At 27.2% G+C, this 18,816-nt stretch overlaps 1 protein-coding gene across 1 annotated transcript in view; it reads left to right on the top strand.

Annotated features, from left to right (window-relative positions):
• LOC111633761 (tight junction protein ZO-1-like) overlaps window positions 1–18,816 on the top strand; it is a 108,597-nt gene that overhangs the window by 9,780 nt on the left and 80,001 nt on the right. The window contains exons 2-7 of the mRNA XM_023378381.1: window positions 5,805–5,852; window positions 5,930–6,054; window positions 6,145–6,166; window positions 7,684–7,771; window positions 13,565–13,668; window positions 17,524–17,704. Of these exons, the coding sequence (XP_023234149.1) occupies window positions 5,805–5,852; window positions 5,930–6,054; window positions 6,145–6,166; window positions 7,684–7,771; window positions 13,565–13,668; window positions 17,524–17,704 (568 nt within the window). The remainder of the gene's footprint in view (window positions 1–5,804; window positions 5,853–5,929; window positions 6,055–6,144; window positions 6,167–7,683; window positions 7,772–13,564; window positions 13,669–17,523; window positions 17,705–18,816) is intronic.

The following is an 18,816-nucleotide window of genomic DNA, read 5'->3' as shown; positions in this document are numbered from 1 at the left end:
CACACAATTTGATATAGCTTTTATTTTTAATTTATGAAATTTTTCCATTCATTATTTATAGATCATAAAAGAAAAATATTAATATTTATTATAAAATTTGCGTATATTATATTCATACAATATATTGATGAGATTACAATGAATAACATGTAAAACTATTCGCACTTGGATGTGCATAAATTATTGATCGATACTTTTTCTAACTTAACCTTTATTTAACGTCAAATACACAGTATCCTTCCCCTGTAATGACGGCTTTTCCCTCGAGCAAGTCAAACTTGCAGTAAATCGACAACATATTTTAATTCACGATGATTATTTATTGATATAATTAAAGACGAATTAACAGATCTGTAACAAAAACATTCTAATGCTTTTTTAAAATGTATTTATTTTTTATTCATATAAATTTATTAAATTACTATAGAAAGTAATAAATATGGAATATTCATTGCAATTAAATCACTCTAAGTTAGAAAGATGACGAAATGGATTGTTTTCCGTTTTTGTTTCGGTTTAAAAATTTTTAAAAATATTTTAAAAAATCGCTGCCATTGGTCGATGTAATACGACTGTATATGATACGTTCTGTGATTGGTGGAGAGAATGGTCTATCGAGCTTGACACGTGTACGAGAGTCAGTTCTCTGTGTAGTTTTAGCGCGCACATGAGTTAAAACAATATGAAGCTTCCTCAAGTGGTAAGTTGACAGTGATATAAATACGAATTCTATAAAAATACTTGTTTTACAACTAATCCGAATTGTTCTTCGTAAAATATTTTGTTAACAAAGTTTTACGAGTTTATTTTATTTTATTTTTTCTTTTTCATGTATAAATTAAATCAAATGTTTTCTAATCAAAATTTTTAAATACAATATATTGAAGTTAATAAACGTAGCAATTGATTAAATGATTAGTATTGTTTCAGTTCATTAATCGGAGATAAAAGAATTGATAGAGAGATAATCATGGTTGCGGATAACAGAGCTCTCAAGAGGATATGACAGTTGACTTTATCAATTAGAAATGTCTGTGACGTGTAGCTTTAATTATATGCTTGTCCTTTCTGCTGAAATGTTTGGCACTTTAGAATTACAAAAAAAAAATTTTGATGAAAATTGTTTTATTAATTAAAATCTGGTTTAAGATAATTTAATTCTGCGTGAATAAAAATTTGCTTTACTGATGCGATATTTAGTGTCAGTCCATTCGTTAGGCATCTTACGGACATAACAGTACTTTAAAATAACTTTTTTTATAAAATAAAAAAATATAATGTAATATTAGGAAGATCTGTACATTTTTTTTCTTATTTAAATGTCAGATTGGTTTAAAGTTACGTTATGTTAAAATTTAGGGACGGTGATTTATGTGGTACCTAGGACAGCAAATTAAGCTAGAGTTGCTTCTGGAAGTATTTAATGCATAATGTTTGCTTATTCGAGTTTTCTTCAAATTTAAACTGAAACAAATGTCATTAAAAAATAAAACTGTTTTGTTTAACGAAATTTTCACATTAGAATTAAATCTTATATTCTAAATATTTTGCTATAGATTATTTTCATATACAATGTAAACGGCATTAACCATGATAATGATAGGGAGAGATTTACTCAGATAATCAAGAACCACGGTTAATAGAATTCTCATTTACGGCACTGAATTTTTTCTATTTGACAATATAAATTCAACAGAGAAAAAAAAACTTTCAAAAGATTCTTATCGTTATCCAATGCGCGATTAATTATACACATTTGCTCTAAGGATGATATGTTTACAATATATTTCCGCTTAATTCTTTGTGTATCAAAGCAAAACTGAAATTGTATAGACAAACGTACGTATTCTCTTTTTATGAAACAATCAAATGAGACAAAAATAAACAATGCAAAAACCTAACGAATCAGCGAGAAAATTATACACAAAGTGCGAACGTTTTCTAAACGGGCGAAAACGTTCGCACTTTGTGTATAATTTTCTCGCTGGTTCGTTAGGTTTTTGCATTGTTTATTTTTGTCTGATATTAGTTAACCAGGTGTAAAGTAGCAGTTGTTAACTAAATCAAATAATTTTTATTCCGTACTATTATATTATTTAAGATTAATTTGTATGTAGTTTGTAAGTACAATTTTTCAAAATCATATTTGAATACACGATCCTATTAATTGGATCTCCTGTTGATGGAACACTGGTTAATGGAGTTTCTATATATAGTTTTAAATATTTTCGAAAATGTTGAATTGTTTATATAGTAGGTGTTTATATAGTATGATGATAAAAAAATTTCATATATTTTTCTATGAGTCAAGAATAAAATCTTATAAATGTATTATTTTTATGTTCGTAAGATATAAACTCTTTTACAATAAAAAAATAATAATAGTTTCTTCGATATTTTCTTTTTTAAATTTTTTCACTTACTCCTTGAAAAATTGTTTCTCTTAAAATATCCATTTTTCTACTGTTTTAACTTTAGGGAAAAACTACAACATGCTGGTAAAATTTATTTCTGCGCGATAAAAAGTGATTAATTAAAAAAAATAATTTTTGTATTTCACAATTTCAATAAGCCATTATAAAATTGCTAGAAAATTTATTTTACACACATAACGTGTTTAAAATCAATTAATTTGTAGGATATAAACACTAAATAAGATTAATATCTTATATGAAATTCCAAAATATAATCATGATTATTTCAAAGGATTGAAAACAAGAATAATTCATAAAAGCTAACATAAATTTGTAATCAAAGAATTAAAAATATAAATATTTTCAGTTAAATATAATTAATTATATTTTTTTACGACAAAAAGAAAAAGCATAAAATCTAATATAATGTAAAAATACATCAATTAACATATCAATAATAATAATAATTAATGTTTAGTTATTTATACTATTTCTTGTCTAATTATTATACTATACTGTATATATATATATATATTATAGTGCAATTATTCTTGTTTATTTCTGTAGGCTTCATATAAAAATCGAATTAACTACTTGTATCGTGTTAATTTCGATTGCCTTATTTCTTCGATAATAGGAAATTATCTTGTCTACATAAGACAATTTCAACAGTTTCTCTTCTTTACTTAAAGAAATATTAATAAATATTTAATTTAAATATAAAATATATATTATTTCTGATATTAAATATTATTCGGAATTATTTAAACGTTAGAATATTTAAATTTATTTTTGCAATTTTACATTATTATATTTCGAATTTTGTATTTCTTACTTTTAAGTTAGTTCATATTATTTAAATTTACATCTTTAAACTAATTTTTAAAATTAAATTTATTAAATATTAAACTTTTAGGTTTTAATTGCATAGATTATATTTTATTAAATGGCTTTAAAAATAACAGACTTGTATAAAAATTTATACTTCTATTCCTAAGAAAGAGAATATGTTCATTAATTAAAGTATTGATTTATCAATATTTTCATATTGTAAATATGAAATTATTTTAAAATTTAGCAATACAATTTTTCAATATATTATTATTGCAGATGATTTTGTTACGATTAGGAAATGAATGTTCTTAAATAGTTTTATAAAATTCGCTCTATATATCACTGTAATGCGAAACTTGAGCAATAAAGTGCTCCATTATATGTGATAGCTTCTGCAAGAGAGTTATATCGGTTAAGGAAAATATTGAATATAAGGCAGTTTACTGTGATGAGAACGTTCAGTTTATTTCCCTAGATGACCGTTTCCTTGTATAAAATGTTAGTAATCCGAGTTCACTTGAATTCTCGTACAACTTACCCCGTCTTCAAATTCGTTAGCTAGACAACATAGTTTAAATTACACTTCTTTATTTGGTTTAAATAAAATTTAAATACAGATATTTATATTTCGACAACTCGTCTTTATTCTTCGGCTTTAATATAATTATTATTGGGCTGCAATTTGAAAAAAATTGTAGATCTATAAATTCTCATTGTCCATCTGTCTTTCCTTAATCTCGAGAACGGAGTTAGATAGATTGAAAACGAGATCGGATATGGAAACCTTGGAGGCAGGAAGCCCCGATTAACTATATATGAACTTCCGATGCAAACGTGAAGTCACATTATTTAATTTCAAAACTTTTCCCCTGGAAGCAGTTAATAGATGACCGGCACGACTCCATTGCTAACGGAAAAGTATGATTTACAGGGGCAAGACACTACTAAATTGAGGTGGAGAGCATATATTTTAAATGAAATTTTTAAAAATATGATTAAAAATTGCAACCCGGCGATGTCACAATAAATAAATGCTTGTAAATATTAAAATTATGTGCTTTTAAATTTTTGTTTATCTTTTATCGAAGAAAGTTTTTTTCTTACATGAGTGCTAATTTTTTATCTTTTTGATAATTTATCTACGTATAAATAATTAGCTAAACATATTTGGTTAATTTAAAAGTCAGTCCGAATCAATGAGATAAAGAGTAAGTAGGCCCTACATTTATATATATAATAGAATATACGTAACCCTCAACATATGCGGTCGGACAGTACGGTTTCGGTTAATGCTGAAGGAAGTTTAACGTTTCTAAACTCGGCAAAGCTCAGAGCTAGCAATACTATTGATAAATCGATCACTTATCTCCACCAGAAAGATAAACTTTTAATTTTTCTAGTGCAGTACTCTTATTTGGATAGTTTAATTCATAATTTTCTCATTTCTACAAACATTTCTGTTTTAATTCGTCAGCTTTTGCGAAAAACTTTACCAGGAAAAAAATGAAAGCAGCAACTGTATAGGCGACACTTGATAAATATTTTGTTTGATTTTTAAAATTTTTACTTCATGTTTTTTGCTTTCTTTAGTGGTTAGTCTAAACCAGTGTTTCCCAACGTGGGGCCCATGTCCCACAGGGGGGCATTGGATTGTTAAGAGGGCAATTCGAAAATGGACTCGTCCAGAGTTTAAGTTAACCGTATAGCCGCTGTATATGTTAGGGGGGCATAAGAATTTTAGAAAGGCTTAGGTGGGACCTAGCACAAAAAAGGTTGGGAAACACTGGTCTAAACTCTTCATCAATCTTTAAAGATTTGGTATATGTCTCTTTAATCCTAATTAGTAAAAATGGTAGACTTTGTCTCAGATATTAGGTTAGGTACTCCTTTATTGCAAATCACAAATGCATTTCGGGCCTATATGAGCCCCTGAGCCCAACATGTATTTGTGATTTGCAATATAGGAGTACTTAACCTAATAGCTGAGAGAAAGTCTACCATTTTTACTAATTCAGATTAAAGAGACACATATTAAATCTTTAAAGAGTTTAGAAACTTTAGACTAACCACTTAATTTATAATCAATCATTAATGTTATTTTCCGCAATTTGTTTTGATTTTTGTGTCAAACTATATTTTATATTATCTAAAATCTTTAATTAATTAACAATTCTTTAAGAAAATTTTTTAAATTTGATTTCTTCATTTTTTATTTTTTACTCTGACCAAACAAATATAAATGTCAAAAGTTATGATTTTAGATGACTTCTTAATGACTTAATTCATTGAATTAATTTATATCCCATTGATTGTGAACTTTGATATATGCGGTATACGTGAGGTATCAATCAATCACATATATGAAAGGTTACCTGTAATTATTTTTTTTATATAGAATTTTTTCTTTATATTATTTCTAGAATAACATTGTTTTAAGTGCAGAATACATAAAAATGGAAAACTTTTAATATTTTATGCTCTACACCAAAATAATTTTTTAGTATTTTTTAAGATTATTATATTCATAACATTACTGAAGAGTGTTATATTTTACAGGGAAGTGAGAGAGAAACCTGGGAATTACACAATATCACCTTAACTAGAGTAATTTTTATGACTTTTTTTCAATTTTATTAAGTTTATAAAATATAGTGATGATAATTTTAATTTTTTTTTATAAGGTTCCTGGTTATGGTTTTGGTATAGCTGTTAGCGGAGGTAGAGATAATCCTCATTTTGCAAATGGAGATCCATCAATAGCTATTTCTGACGTTTTGAAAGCTGGACCAGCAGAAGGAAGATTAAAGTAAGTTTTACTTTTCTATGTTGGAATAAAGAAAGTGTGGATCCAAACAAAATAATGAAAGAATATAATGTATTATTAATCACATTACAGAAGTTATATTGTAGATTGTTTAGTGAATAAACATTTTTTCTTGCACTTTCTGTTAATGTAATTTGTTTTTTTCACTTGGGAGATGAAGCTTTGGTAAATCAAATAAAACTGTTTAAATATTAACAATGTTCTAAATAATAAAATGAAATTAAATCCATAAACATTGAAAAAGCCATATTCTAAAATCTAAATTAAATTTTAAGACGTTTTTTGTTATTTATTTATTTATTTTTTAAATATTTACTTTCTATTATGAGAATTTGAAAATTTACTAATATTTTAGTTTAAATTTTTTTGTTTTTCTTAATTTACTAAATTTATCTTTGAAAATAAAAGATAATTTTAAAACTTTTAATTTTTTATTTGCTTTTATTATATAATAATTAAATATAATTACTTATTTAAATGTTTCTGTTCTAAACCTGCAACACATAAAATTGATGATTTGCAATATTTGATAAGTTTATAAATAAAATTAAAATATAATTAATTGTTTTAGAGTTTTTTAGAATGATTTTTCTTAACTAATTAATAATACTACTAAAGTTACAAATTATAAATTACTGGTATGATGATTTTCCAGCACATTAAAGTGATCTTCAACTTAACAAACCTGAGAAGTATTGTTTTACAGAATATACTCTTAAGTAGTAATAAAATTCAAATCAACTTTGCAATGCTGTTTTTTCAGTTGTGAATAAATAAATAAGTAATTTAATAATTTAAATTTTAATAAAATTTAAATTATATATTGAATTATATTTATAATTTTATAATTTTAATTCAAATAATTACATGGGATGAGAAGTTTCGAGTTAAAATAAATTAGTTTAAAAGCATGAAATAAGCTACAAATGATATCAGTTCTTATATTTCTATAGATATTTTCATCTTAAATTATTAGTTTTTTTTATATTGTATTATTTGAATTTTATATTTCTTGTTTTTAATGTGTGTCATTTTTTTTTGTCAGAAAACTAATGAGAAATTTTAATTTTAATACAGAAATTTATCTATTTTAAAATTATAAAAATTTACTTACAATTTAAATTGTTTCAAAACTCAGNCATCATTTCCAAAACTGAAAGACAATGCTCGATTTTGTGCAAGCATGTTTGGCAGTACCTATGTATGCGAACAAGCGTTTTCGCTTATGAATTTAAACAAGTGCAAAACACGGAACAGGTTAACCAAAGAGAATTTGGAAAATCTGCTGGTTGTTTCAACATTGCCATTATACCAGACATCAAGAAGATTGCCGCCAGCATCCAATCTCAGCCATCGCATTAATCGCTTGGGGGTCTGGCCCCCAGTCAGTAAACTTAATCCTAATTTGGCCCTTCTTCACAAAAGGTTGTGCATCCCTGATTTTAGGATTGCATAAATACATTTTTTTTAAATAAAGATTTGTAAATATCTAAAATTTTAAATTACTTTATTAGAATCATTATTTATTAACAGATAATTGTGGAAATTAAAAATTAAATTAATAAATTGTCATTTATAAAGTGTTTTACTTATATAATTTTATTTGTTTAGGGAATTAAAAGACGAATTGTGTTACCTCCAAATAGCACAGAACCACAGACAATGAAAGTTACTTTAACTAAAAACAAAAAGAAAGATGGTAAAGTTAATCATAAGAATAAATATTAAATTTTTTCTAGTTTATTTTAATTAAGTAGGATATGTTTAAGCACATTTTAGATTTGACATAAATTATTTTAAAATTATTAATGAAATAATTAGACAACTAATGAAACATTTTTGTGTTTAACCAAATGTACTGTTTACAATGCTGTTAAATAATATATAAAACTATTATTTATATATATTAATAATATAAATGATTATTGTTATTCTAAGTTGTATTTATTTTCAGTTTGGATAAGAAATTATCTAATTTAATACACTATTTTAGATTGAAATTTATAAAATATGATGACCATTTTGTATTTATGTACAATATCTGATAATATATATCTGAAAATTACATAAACATAAACAAGATAATTTTAAAAACAGTAAAACTTTTTTTGATTTCATAAATTTTATTATCCTAATTGTTGTTGTTGGCACAGTATTCCTTCATTGTCTTGCTGTTTTGAGTCCTTTTATTTCATAACTATACATTCTACTTCTATGTAAAATTTTTCTATAAATCTTACTATTTGGTTACAGTGGTACCTCAAGATACAAACGCCCCAGCATACGAAATTTTCAGGATACGACATGAAAATCAAACACATTTTTGCTCCACGATACAAACAAAAACTTGCCATACGACGTTACATTAGTTCGCAGCGCCATTTTTTATTCACTTCTGTTCATTGGTCTCAGTCCACGTGTTTGCTTTCTCATGGAAGGATCTCGCTAGATAAAGGAAATCTTGAGGTATTATCAGAAAGTGACTGATTTTATTGAAAAGAAACATCCCAAAAAGGTTCACACTGGTCGTATTGCTGCTCGGAGTAATGACATTTGCCTAAGCCATTTTAGAAACATTTTAAAAAGTAGGCAAAGCCAAACCTCTATGGATAGATATTTTACCAAGCGACCTCTATCCAGTGAAAGTGCTGGTGAAAGTGAAGAAAGAAAGCAAAAAGCAGTGAATAAAAATTAAAAAAAAATATATATCTATATATATAAAACAACACTAGTTTTTTTTATCTTTTCTAGGTTATTTTTAAGTTATTGTTACATTATGTTATGTAAGTTAAGTTTTAATATCATTTCCCTTCTCCCTCTCTTCCGCCACCACAGTTTACACCTCCACCGTCGTCTATCCTCAAAGGTAAAGTGCAAATAAAACTACATTTTTTTAATCAATTATTATTCTATTATGGTTATTTATAAATTTACAACTACAAAATGCATTTTTCAATGTTTTCCTTACTATAGTTATTTTTTTAATGTACTACTTAGCTTTAATTTGAGTGTATTTTTCGTGTTGGAATGAATTATTTGGTTTTACATGTAATCATATGGGGAAAAATGATTCACCTTACGACATTTTCATGATACGATCTCAGTTTCAGAACAGATTAATTTCATATCCTGAGGTACCACTGTACTTTCAATACATCACAATTATCTTGTTTATCTTCCTTTTAATTATGAATTCATAATTAATGTTTGAAATTGAATGGAATAATGACATTGTACATGAAATAAAACGTTTTGTTTTATTTAATGTATAATGTCATTATTTTAATTATTGTTTAAATTGATAATAAAAGTGCATACAGATTTATTACATTATTTTATGTACAGGATGGGAAAAAAGTTTGTAGAAAGTTTAAACATTCATAAAAAAAAACGGAAGAATTATTGGAATGAAATGCAGTTTATGTGGTAAGTATTATCAGCATATCAGTATGGGGTATTTGTTGGCAGGAGGAAAAATTCCAAAAATCATACAAATGACAATGAATAGGTGTGCAAATGACAATGAAAATGACTTTTAATGTGATTTCTGGTTGTGGGGTATTTAAAGTCCCAGATATTTTGATCAGGTCCTTCCACATTGTTGGAATTGAAAAACGCTATTTGTTATGAAGTAACATCCATCCATCTATCCATTCAGACATGCTGTACTCTGTAGTTGCATGTGTTGTTACTCAGCTAAATTGTTATATCCTGAGATGAAAGCTATGTTGAACACTTGCTTGTCTAATACACACAAATGACAATGAATGAAATTTATTGTCATTTGCATTTCTTTTGTATGTCAATGTCACCTATTATAGATTTTTGGAACTAATTTTTCCCATCAACAAACCTCCCATGCAAACCATACTTTATTCTAATAATTCTTCCATTTTATATGAATTTTTAAAGTTTTTATAGACTTTTGCCCACCCTGTATTTATTATTATTTATGATATGGGTCACATTTATTCATATCTACAAAATATATCATCAAATCATCACATTAGACAAGTTACAGAAACTTATGAAAAGAAAAACTGAATACTGTAAGAACCCGCTTAACGTGGGGATGCACACAGAAATGTAAAGTTCATTTTTTGTGATGAAAGTCCTGGCTCTTCTGAAATTCTTGTTTTTTTGTGATAAAGTAGTGTAGTTTCATTTATTGCCTTTTTTTCTTTTCTTAAGCAACTGTCAGTAGCAGAAGATTGCATCCAAAATGTCTTGTTTTGCTTTTGTACTTTTTTCAAAATCTGGATCATTTGCTACAATTTGATCAATGATTTTGGTTATTGTTACCAAACTTTTATTAAGGAAATTTGTAGAAAAATATTTTGGGTTCTTCATTTTCAGAATCACTATTTTCCAGTTGCACATGAATTCCTTGTTCTGCCAGTTCTTGAAGGTCATCGTTGGTAAGGTTCTCACCAGAAACCTGCAGTAACTCCTTAATATCCTGTTCATTTACTTCTCCTAGTCCTGCTGTATTAATTAGGTTGACAATTTGGTCAGCCTAACAATATAGTGATAGGCTCTTCTTGTTGAGAATTTTTGGATACCTTCAGCCATAACTTCTTCCACACTCTGTTCACACATTTATCAGCTCTTGCCAAGCAAAGTCAATATTTCCTATGGCATCCACAATGTTGTATTTTTTCCAAAATTGCACAAAACAAACATAGAAAGTACAGTGCTACGATAAATTGCCACCTTTTGCTGATTGGTTCGCGTTTATAAATAATCGTATTATATATGAATCAATGAAATGCTGCGATAATTTGAATCAGCATAAATTTTGACTTTTTTTTAGGCTTTGAGTAGACTGTGTTATGCTGAATAAGCGTTAATCAAGGCAACACTAAGCAGGGTCTTACTATATTTCAAAATATTTGTAGCTGTTTTATTTGTTACTAGCAGACCTTGTTGTGGCTCAAAATGTATCTATTATAAATATATAACACTTCCCCCGTGGGAGAAAATTTTTCGAAAAATTTTTTCTTAGCGTACATTCTGTTGATGTACCGTATTAAAACGCAATCAAAAAAGCAAAAACCCGCATCTAAAATAGTATAATAGAAGCCAAGTTCTTCACAGTAAGCCTTAATCCTGTCGCTCTCCCCCGCGGAGGGAATATCGAAAAATTCCTTTTTAGTGTACATTCTATTGATGTACCCTATTAAAATGCAATCAAAAATGCAAAAACCCGCATCTAAAATAGTATAATAGAAGCCAAGTTCTTCACAGTAATCCTTAATCCTGTCGCTCTCCCCCGCGGAGGGAATATCGAAAAATTCCTTTTTAGTGTACATTCTATTGACGTACCCTATTAAAATGCAATCAAAAACGCAAAAACCCGCATCTAAAATAGTATAATAGAAGCCAAGTTCTTCACAGTAAGCCTTAATCCTGTCGCTATTCCCCGTGGGGGGAATATCGTAAAATCCCTTCTTTGTGTACATTCTGTTGACGTACTCTATTAAAACGCAATCAAAAACGCAAAAAATTGCATCTAAAATAGTATAAACAGAAGCAGAGTTCCGTTAAACATGGTAGATGGACAGTTCTTTACGGTAAGCCTTACGGGGAAAGATTACCGTAAAGAACTGTCCATCTCCCATGTTTAACGGAATAACATACAGCCTATGTCCACCCTGACGTTCCATTCTAAATATTGGTGAAAGAATTTTTGAAATCGGATGAGTAGTTTCGGAGATTACCTGCTGCATACAAACTAACATACATACAAACATTACCTCTTTATAATATTAGTATAGATAAATTTTATTTGTTTAATGTTCTGTAAATTTATTTTAATTGAAATTATTTTATTTAAAATTTATTTCAAAAGAACAATTGAAAATTCTGTTAGGAAAATAATTAAATATATTTCTGTTTTGATTCATTATTTGTTATTAAGTCATTATGTAGTTAAATAGTAAAATGATGATTGAAAGACTTCAATAAGTTAAGTAAAGACTGTTAAATCATAAAATTTAATTCACAATTCATTGATTTACTGTATTATGATGTTTAGTGATATTTTATAGATTAAATGAAGTGAATAAAAGCTGTATTTGAAAATCCAAATAAAACGGTTTACCTTATTTTCATGTACTAAATGAATTATAAAATTTATTTTATATATTGATTTACAAAATTATGTAAGACAAAACTTTTTTATTGTTATTAGAGGTGAAATTGTTCAAGACATGAAGAAGAGCAATACAGTGAAAATGGATACATTTTTACTGAAGATTACAGATTCATCAAATCCATTTTTACTGTATTGCAAGCAAAATGCAATAAAAGAACCATAATTTTACAAATTAAGAACATAAGATCAATTAAAATATGTGTTTATGTGTTATTGTATTTAACATCTTTCTATTTAATTATAAGATGTGAATAATTTGTTACACTTTATATTATATTCATGGATTACACACTTGGTTTATGTTCAGTTTTGTTGTATATTTATGATTTAGTGAGTATAATGTTTAAACAATTACTTTCATTTAGATATTTGAGTACTATATAATTGCATCTTATTCATCCAAAATTATTAGATTCATCAATTTTGATGGAAGACTACACTAATAGACTAATAATACATTCAACATTCCAACTGCAAAGACTTCTTTTTTTCTTGGTTTTTATCTGATTTTTTTTCTGAAAATCAAAAGATTATGGCTTTTGTTTCATTTCTAGTGCATATGAATTATTCTTAATGATTTAGATATGTTTATCATGAACAAATTATATCTGATGTATGTTTACCATATTGTGATGAAAAATACAAACAAACCTTCAAAATTACAAGTACAGGCATACCTCGACTTACGTCGTTTCGAGTTACGTTGTTCCCGATTATACGTCATTTGTCAAAAAAGTATATGGAAAAATAAAAATCAAGTTTAAGTCATTTTATTCAATTTTACGTCTGTCCGCCACAAATATTGAAGTCGTAATATCACTAGAAAAACGTTTAAAGCACATAAAATCATATTAAAATATATACAAGTATGTACTGTATTTACAGTACATGCATTCGTGAATTTAGATTACTTTTTTCTGTACTATATTAAAAAACTAAAATTTATTTGTTTGTAAGCTTAAAATAGATTTTTATTAACCATATATTATTAAAAATGCATTAATAGATAAAATACAGAACCAGGAATGGTAATTTACGGTTTAGCCTAGTGATAAGTAGATTCGGAGACAAGTAAATTCAACTTACGTCGTTCTCCTGGAACCAATTACCGACGTAAGGCGAGGTATACCTGTATCAGTATTCCATTATCTCTGTCATTGTATTTATAATAATAAAATGTTAATAAAATTTGTAATGTATAGTAAAAAATATACATACAATTTAATTTCACTAGATGTGTTTAAATAATAAGGAAACAATTATTAAAATTATTATTTTTATAATATTTAGATATACTTACTCTACTAATAAAGATATTTTTGTTTTTTTTTTTAGATTTTGGAATTGTTTTAGCGTGTAAAATATTTGTAAAAGAAATTGCAAATTTCTCAATAACAGAGAAAGATGGAGCAATACAAGAAGGGGATGTAATTCTAAAAGTAAATTGATCTTATTTTGTTAGTTATATGTTAAGTTTTAATTATTTTAAATAAAAATTTAGCTTTAAAGATGGATTAAAGAAATGAATATTCCTCTTATTATAATATCTAAGTATGTAAACTGTGTATTTATTAATTACATATTATGTGACTTTTTTATATGATAGAAAAGACAATAAAGATAAAATACATTTTATTCATATTCTTTTGCTTACAGTTTTTGATACTAACTTTGTTTTGGTTATATTCTTTTTCATTACTATTGGAATTATCAGGTTCAGTTTCTATTTTTATTATATAAGATCGTTTTATTTCATTGTCATTTCATGTACTTACAAATATTATGCAGAAAAAGATGATGATAAAATTTTTCTAATAAATTAACTATTAATTGAACTAATTTTATTACTATTCAGTTTAACAAGTAACAATAAAGAAAAACTTACTCAGACTATTGGGTAAATTGGGAGAGTGACAGATTACTGAACATTATGAATTAATAAGTGCTGGGGAATACAGTAATATCATTTCGGATTCATTGTAACATCTTTTAATGATGTAATGACAATTTGTTGAAAATTTTTAAATTAGAAATTTAGAAAACTAGAGTGATTCTCACTTTTAAAATAACAGTAACAATCTTTGTCTGCAGAAAATAGTTACATCTTGTTATTAATGTATTAATCATTTAAAATGTAAATATATAGATTCGTCCTTTGATATAAATATATTGTTTTAATTTATAAAACAAAAAGATTTTTTGAACATCCTATAAATTTTTATTAAATTTTTTTTAAAATTAAAACTCTTATTATAAAATGCTGCTACATACTATTGATAATGAAAAATATGTGAAAAACTAAATAAAAAAGTTTACCTTATTTTCATATAGTAAATGAATATGTTACTGTAAATGCTCGAACTATGGTAAATCCTAAGATTTTCCAAATCATTGTGGTAAAAGTCCGAAATGTTCTGCGATCATTGTTAGTTTCAAACTTTTACCAGCATTTACTTGGTATATCTTAGGTTTTATCTCAGAGACATGGTAAATGTTGAAAAAATAGTCCCCAATCCTGTACCACACTGCACCGTCGCTTTCGCTCGCCGCATTCCATCGTTTGACACATTAGAACACGCACATTAATCTTGTTTGAGATTTCTCTGTTTAAAAGTTATTTATGAATCAAGATGAGTGTGAAATGGAGATTTTATGAAATAATGGATGAGCTCATTGCAAGCAAGAAAGATAATAACTTTTATCTCAATAGGGACAAATACGCAAAGTGTTTGGAGGAAGTAAAAGCTGCAAAGAGCATGAAAAAGAAATAAATAAATAAAGCTGTTCATTACAGGCATATAAAGCGTTACAACATTTTGACTATAGGTGGCAAAGAAAAACTAATTGCATCTATGAAGGATGGAGAGGATGTAACTATAGAGGATGGAGAAATAAGGTATTACATTTGTTACAAGGACTTATTCAACATTCTCGAAGAAACGCATGTTGCTGTTGGCCACAGTGGAAAGACACAGATGATTAAGGAATGTAACCGCAAGTATAAAAATGTAACAGTTGAGGCTACTATGACATATTTGAAGCTATGTCAATCTTGCCAAAAGAAACAAAAGACTTTGAAAAAGGGCATTGTCGTCAGACCTATACTTCATAGCTGTCAGGTTGATCTAACTACCCCAGATGGAAATTATAAATTTATTTTAGTTTACCAAAACCATCTTACCAAATTTTGTGATCCTTTGTGCACTTCAAACTTAACACACAGTAGAAGTTGCATACCATCTTTTGGATATTTCCACCATTTTCGGAGCGTCGAGCATCCTTCATTCTGATAATGGCCAAGAATTTTCTAACCAAGTTATTGATAGTTTATGCTCTGTGTGGCCGGATGTGAAAATCGTACATGGAAAGGCAAGACATAGCCAAAGTCAAGGATCAGTGGAGCGTGCTAATCAAGACATAGAAAATTTGTTGAGCACGTGGATGGAAACCAATCAGTTATCAAAGTGGTCAGAGGGTTTAAGATTCATCCAGACAATGAAAAATAGAGCATATCACGAGGGAATTAAATGTTCTCCCTACGAAGCAATGTTTGGTTTTCCAATGAAAATGGGCCTTGCAACTTCAGCAATCCCTGGTGATATGATTAGAGTTATAAGATCTGAAGAAGATTTAGAGAAGTTGTTTCATTTGCAAGACAATATGGAACAAAATAATGATGTCGAAAATGCAATCAACCAGGACAAGGAAGAAATATTGTTGAAAATGAGTCAGAAGGGGATATAGACAATAGCATTCTCAATGATAAAACACAGATGAAATGATTATTACTGAGATGATGAAGGCGAAGCAAATAACTGATGATTCCAATGTAATGATTCAGAGAGATACAGATTCAGAGACAGAAAACATGATTGAGTCTCAGGAAGTTCATGTAACTATAGAGCCAATACCAAAAAAAAAAAAAAATAGAATCTGTAGTGACTATAAGAAACAATGTAAAATTGAGTTTGGAGAAAAACAAGTTGAAAAAATGAAAGCCATGTCTGTTGATAAATATCCAAATATGAAAATTGGCCAAAATGTAAGACTGAAAGTGCCTGAAATTGACAAAACTAAAACCAACCCGAAAAGCATTATTGCAGTTGTAATAGATGTAAAGGACAACGAGTTTTACCAACTAGGTACCAAAATTGGAGTGCTAAAGCAGCTTTATACACAAAATCAATTTACCTCATGCCCTGAAGACTTTATCAAGATAGAAGAAGTTGTTAAAAATAAAGAAGCGAGTCTTTGAGAAGTTGTCGCAAAATTGTCTTTGACCAGAGGACAAGGTTTCAAGAAATGCAACTNTGTTATACAGGGTGGAGGCATGCAAAATGACTGGGGAAGAAAAGAGAAAAGTAACAATGGTTGAAATGGATGCATTGAGAAGATCATGCAGAATCTCAAAAAGAGAAAGAATAACTAATGAGAATCAAAGACTTAATGCGATTGAAGGAGATGGTTTTGGAAGAAATAAAGAGGAAACAACTTCTTTGGTTTGGACATGTGAAAACAATGAGTGATGAGAGTCCCGAAAATATCAATGGAATACAATCCACAAAACAGGAAAACGAAAGGAAGATCCAGACAAACTTGGTACGACTGAGTAAAGTTAGCATGTAGTGAAAACGGGGTTAAAGAGGAATGGTGTATGTGTTACTGTAAAAGCCCGTATATTGGTAAATTTAGGTTTTACTTGTAAATCTTTGGATTTACCAACATGAGTTGGTAAATGTAAGAATTTTTATAAAGTGAGATGATCTTCCAGGATTTACAACATGAGTTGGTAAAGATTTACAAGTAAAACCTAGGATTTACCAATATATGGACTTTTACAGTAACAAATATATAAAATAAATTCTATGTATTGATTTACAAAATTATGTAAGACAAAACTTTTTTATTGTTATTAGAGGAGAGGTTATTCAAGACATGAAATGTTATTAAAATAATTGTAAATACTAATAAAAAAAAAATGAAAAAATAATAGCAACTTCAAATAATTTTAACCTATTACATAAAAAAAGAGCATAAACATGTAAATAAAAATATAACAATAAGTACTAAAATATATTTACTGAAAAATCAAATATTCACTGACTAATGTTAATATTTGTGAATGTAAAATCTTTATCACATTTTTAAATGTTAATTTGTAAGCTTTATTTCTGTGCATATATATATGCACAGAAATAAAGCTTACAAATTAACATTTAAACAAATATACATATATATATAAATAAATTAGATTTTAATTTATTAATGCCTAATTATAAAACATTATCTTACAGATTAATAATAATAATGCAGAAAATTTAACTTTAAAAGAAGCAAAAAAAATGATAGATAATTGCAAGGAGAAATTAGAACTTGTAATAATGAGAGAAAATGGTAAATCAAGAATAGCTGATGAATTTGAAAAGTGGTCCAGTAGTAATTTTTATGAGTTACCTGAAAATAAAAATATCCAAGGTATTTGAAATTTATTTAATAAGAATAATTATGAGATTCAAATTAAGTTTGTAAAAAATTCCAAAAATAATCTTTTGATATCATGAAAACATTCCTATTATATTTATTTGATAAATAAATGAAATTGTACCTGACTTAACAATAAAATCTAGCTTAAAGTGTCAAACTAGTGTAACTCAATATTACAAATTAAAAAAATATACATTTTCATTTTTTTTACCACAGATTTAAAATAAAATATATTATCATATTTAAATACAAACACAATCCACTATTAGTATTAATTTTGTAAAGGTAAATTATAAATTCTACAGATTTTTTGTTAAATAAGAATTACTAGATGTTAAGGTAACCAGATTTCTTGGACACAAAAGCAGAATGCCAGATTAATACCAGTACAGTATTCACTACCTATTTGTTGGTTACAAATAATTATTTGTATCAGTACATGTAATTAATATGACCTGTAGGTGTATTTATTGACCACATTTTTATACTAAGAAATAAATCACAAGATCAATAAGCTAACTTATTAAAAATGGAAAGAGATTAGAATCATTAGACCAGCTACAAATTCTAATACTATTAGGATACTAGAACTCTTAGAAATTTTTAAAGTCAACCAGAAACTATTTTGCATCAATCATAAGGGTGCTGATACCTTATGATTGATGCAAAATGACAAGTTCATTTATCAAATGTAATTTGGGACTTGTTTTTGTTTATATTAATCTCTATTTTTAGCACTCTCATACCATTTTGTTTATTTATTTGTTTAATTATTTTGCTAATTTTAATTTACTATGCAAGTGATCTCTTTGGAACACTTAATTTTTTAAATTGTTACTATTGCATTTGATGTGCTTATGTTTGTTTTTTTTAATTCAAATTCATCTAATTTACTGAAGAAAGCCTATGATATTAGGTTGAAAACGTTCTGATTTATTAAATTTTCTGCCAGAGTTACAAGGTGCTTTGTTTATTTTGTAACTTTTTTATTTGACCTTGACTTATCTGCGAGTTACTCTAGTCTGAAGTAGACAATGGACTGAAAGCATGTGGAGTTATGCTTCCAGTACATTGTCCAAATATTTTATAGATGAGTGAATTTT

This window comes from Centruroides sculpturatus, unplaced genomic scaffold, assembly GCF_000671375.1.
Source record: "Centruroides sculpturatus isolate CEXI.00-Female unplaced genomic scaffold, Cexi_2.0 scaffold873, whole genome shotgun sequence".
NCBI lineage: Eukaryota > Metazoa > Arthropoda > Arachnida > Scorpiones > Buthidae > Centruroides > Centruroides sculpturatus.
The sequence above is the reverse complement of the archived record's forward strand: the minus strand, read 5'-3'. Positions and strand labels throughout refer to the sequence as shown.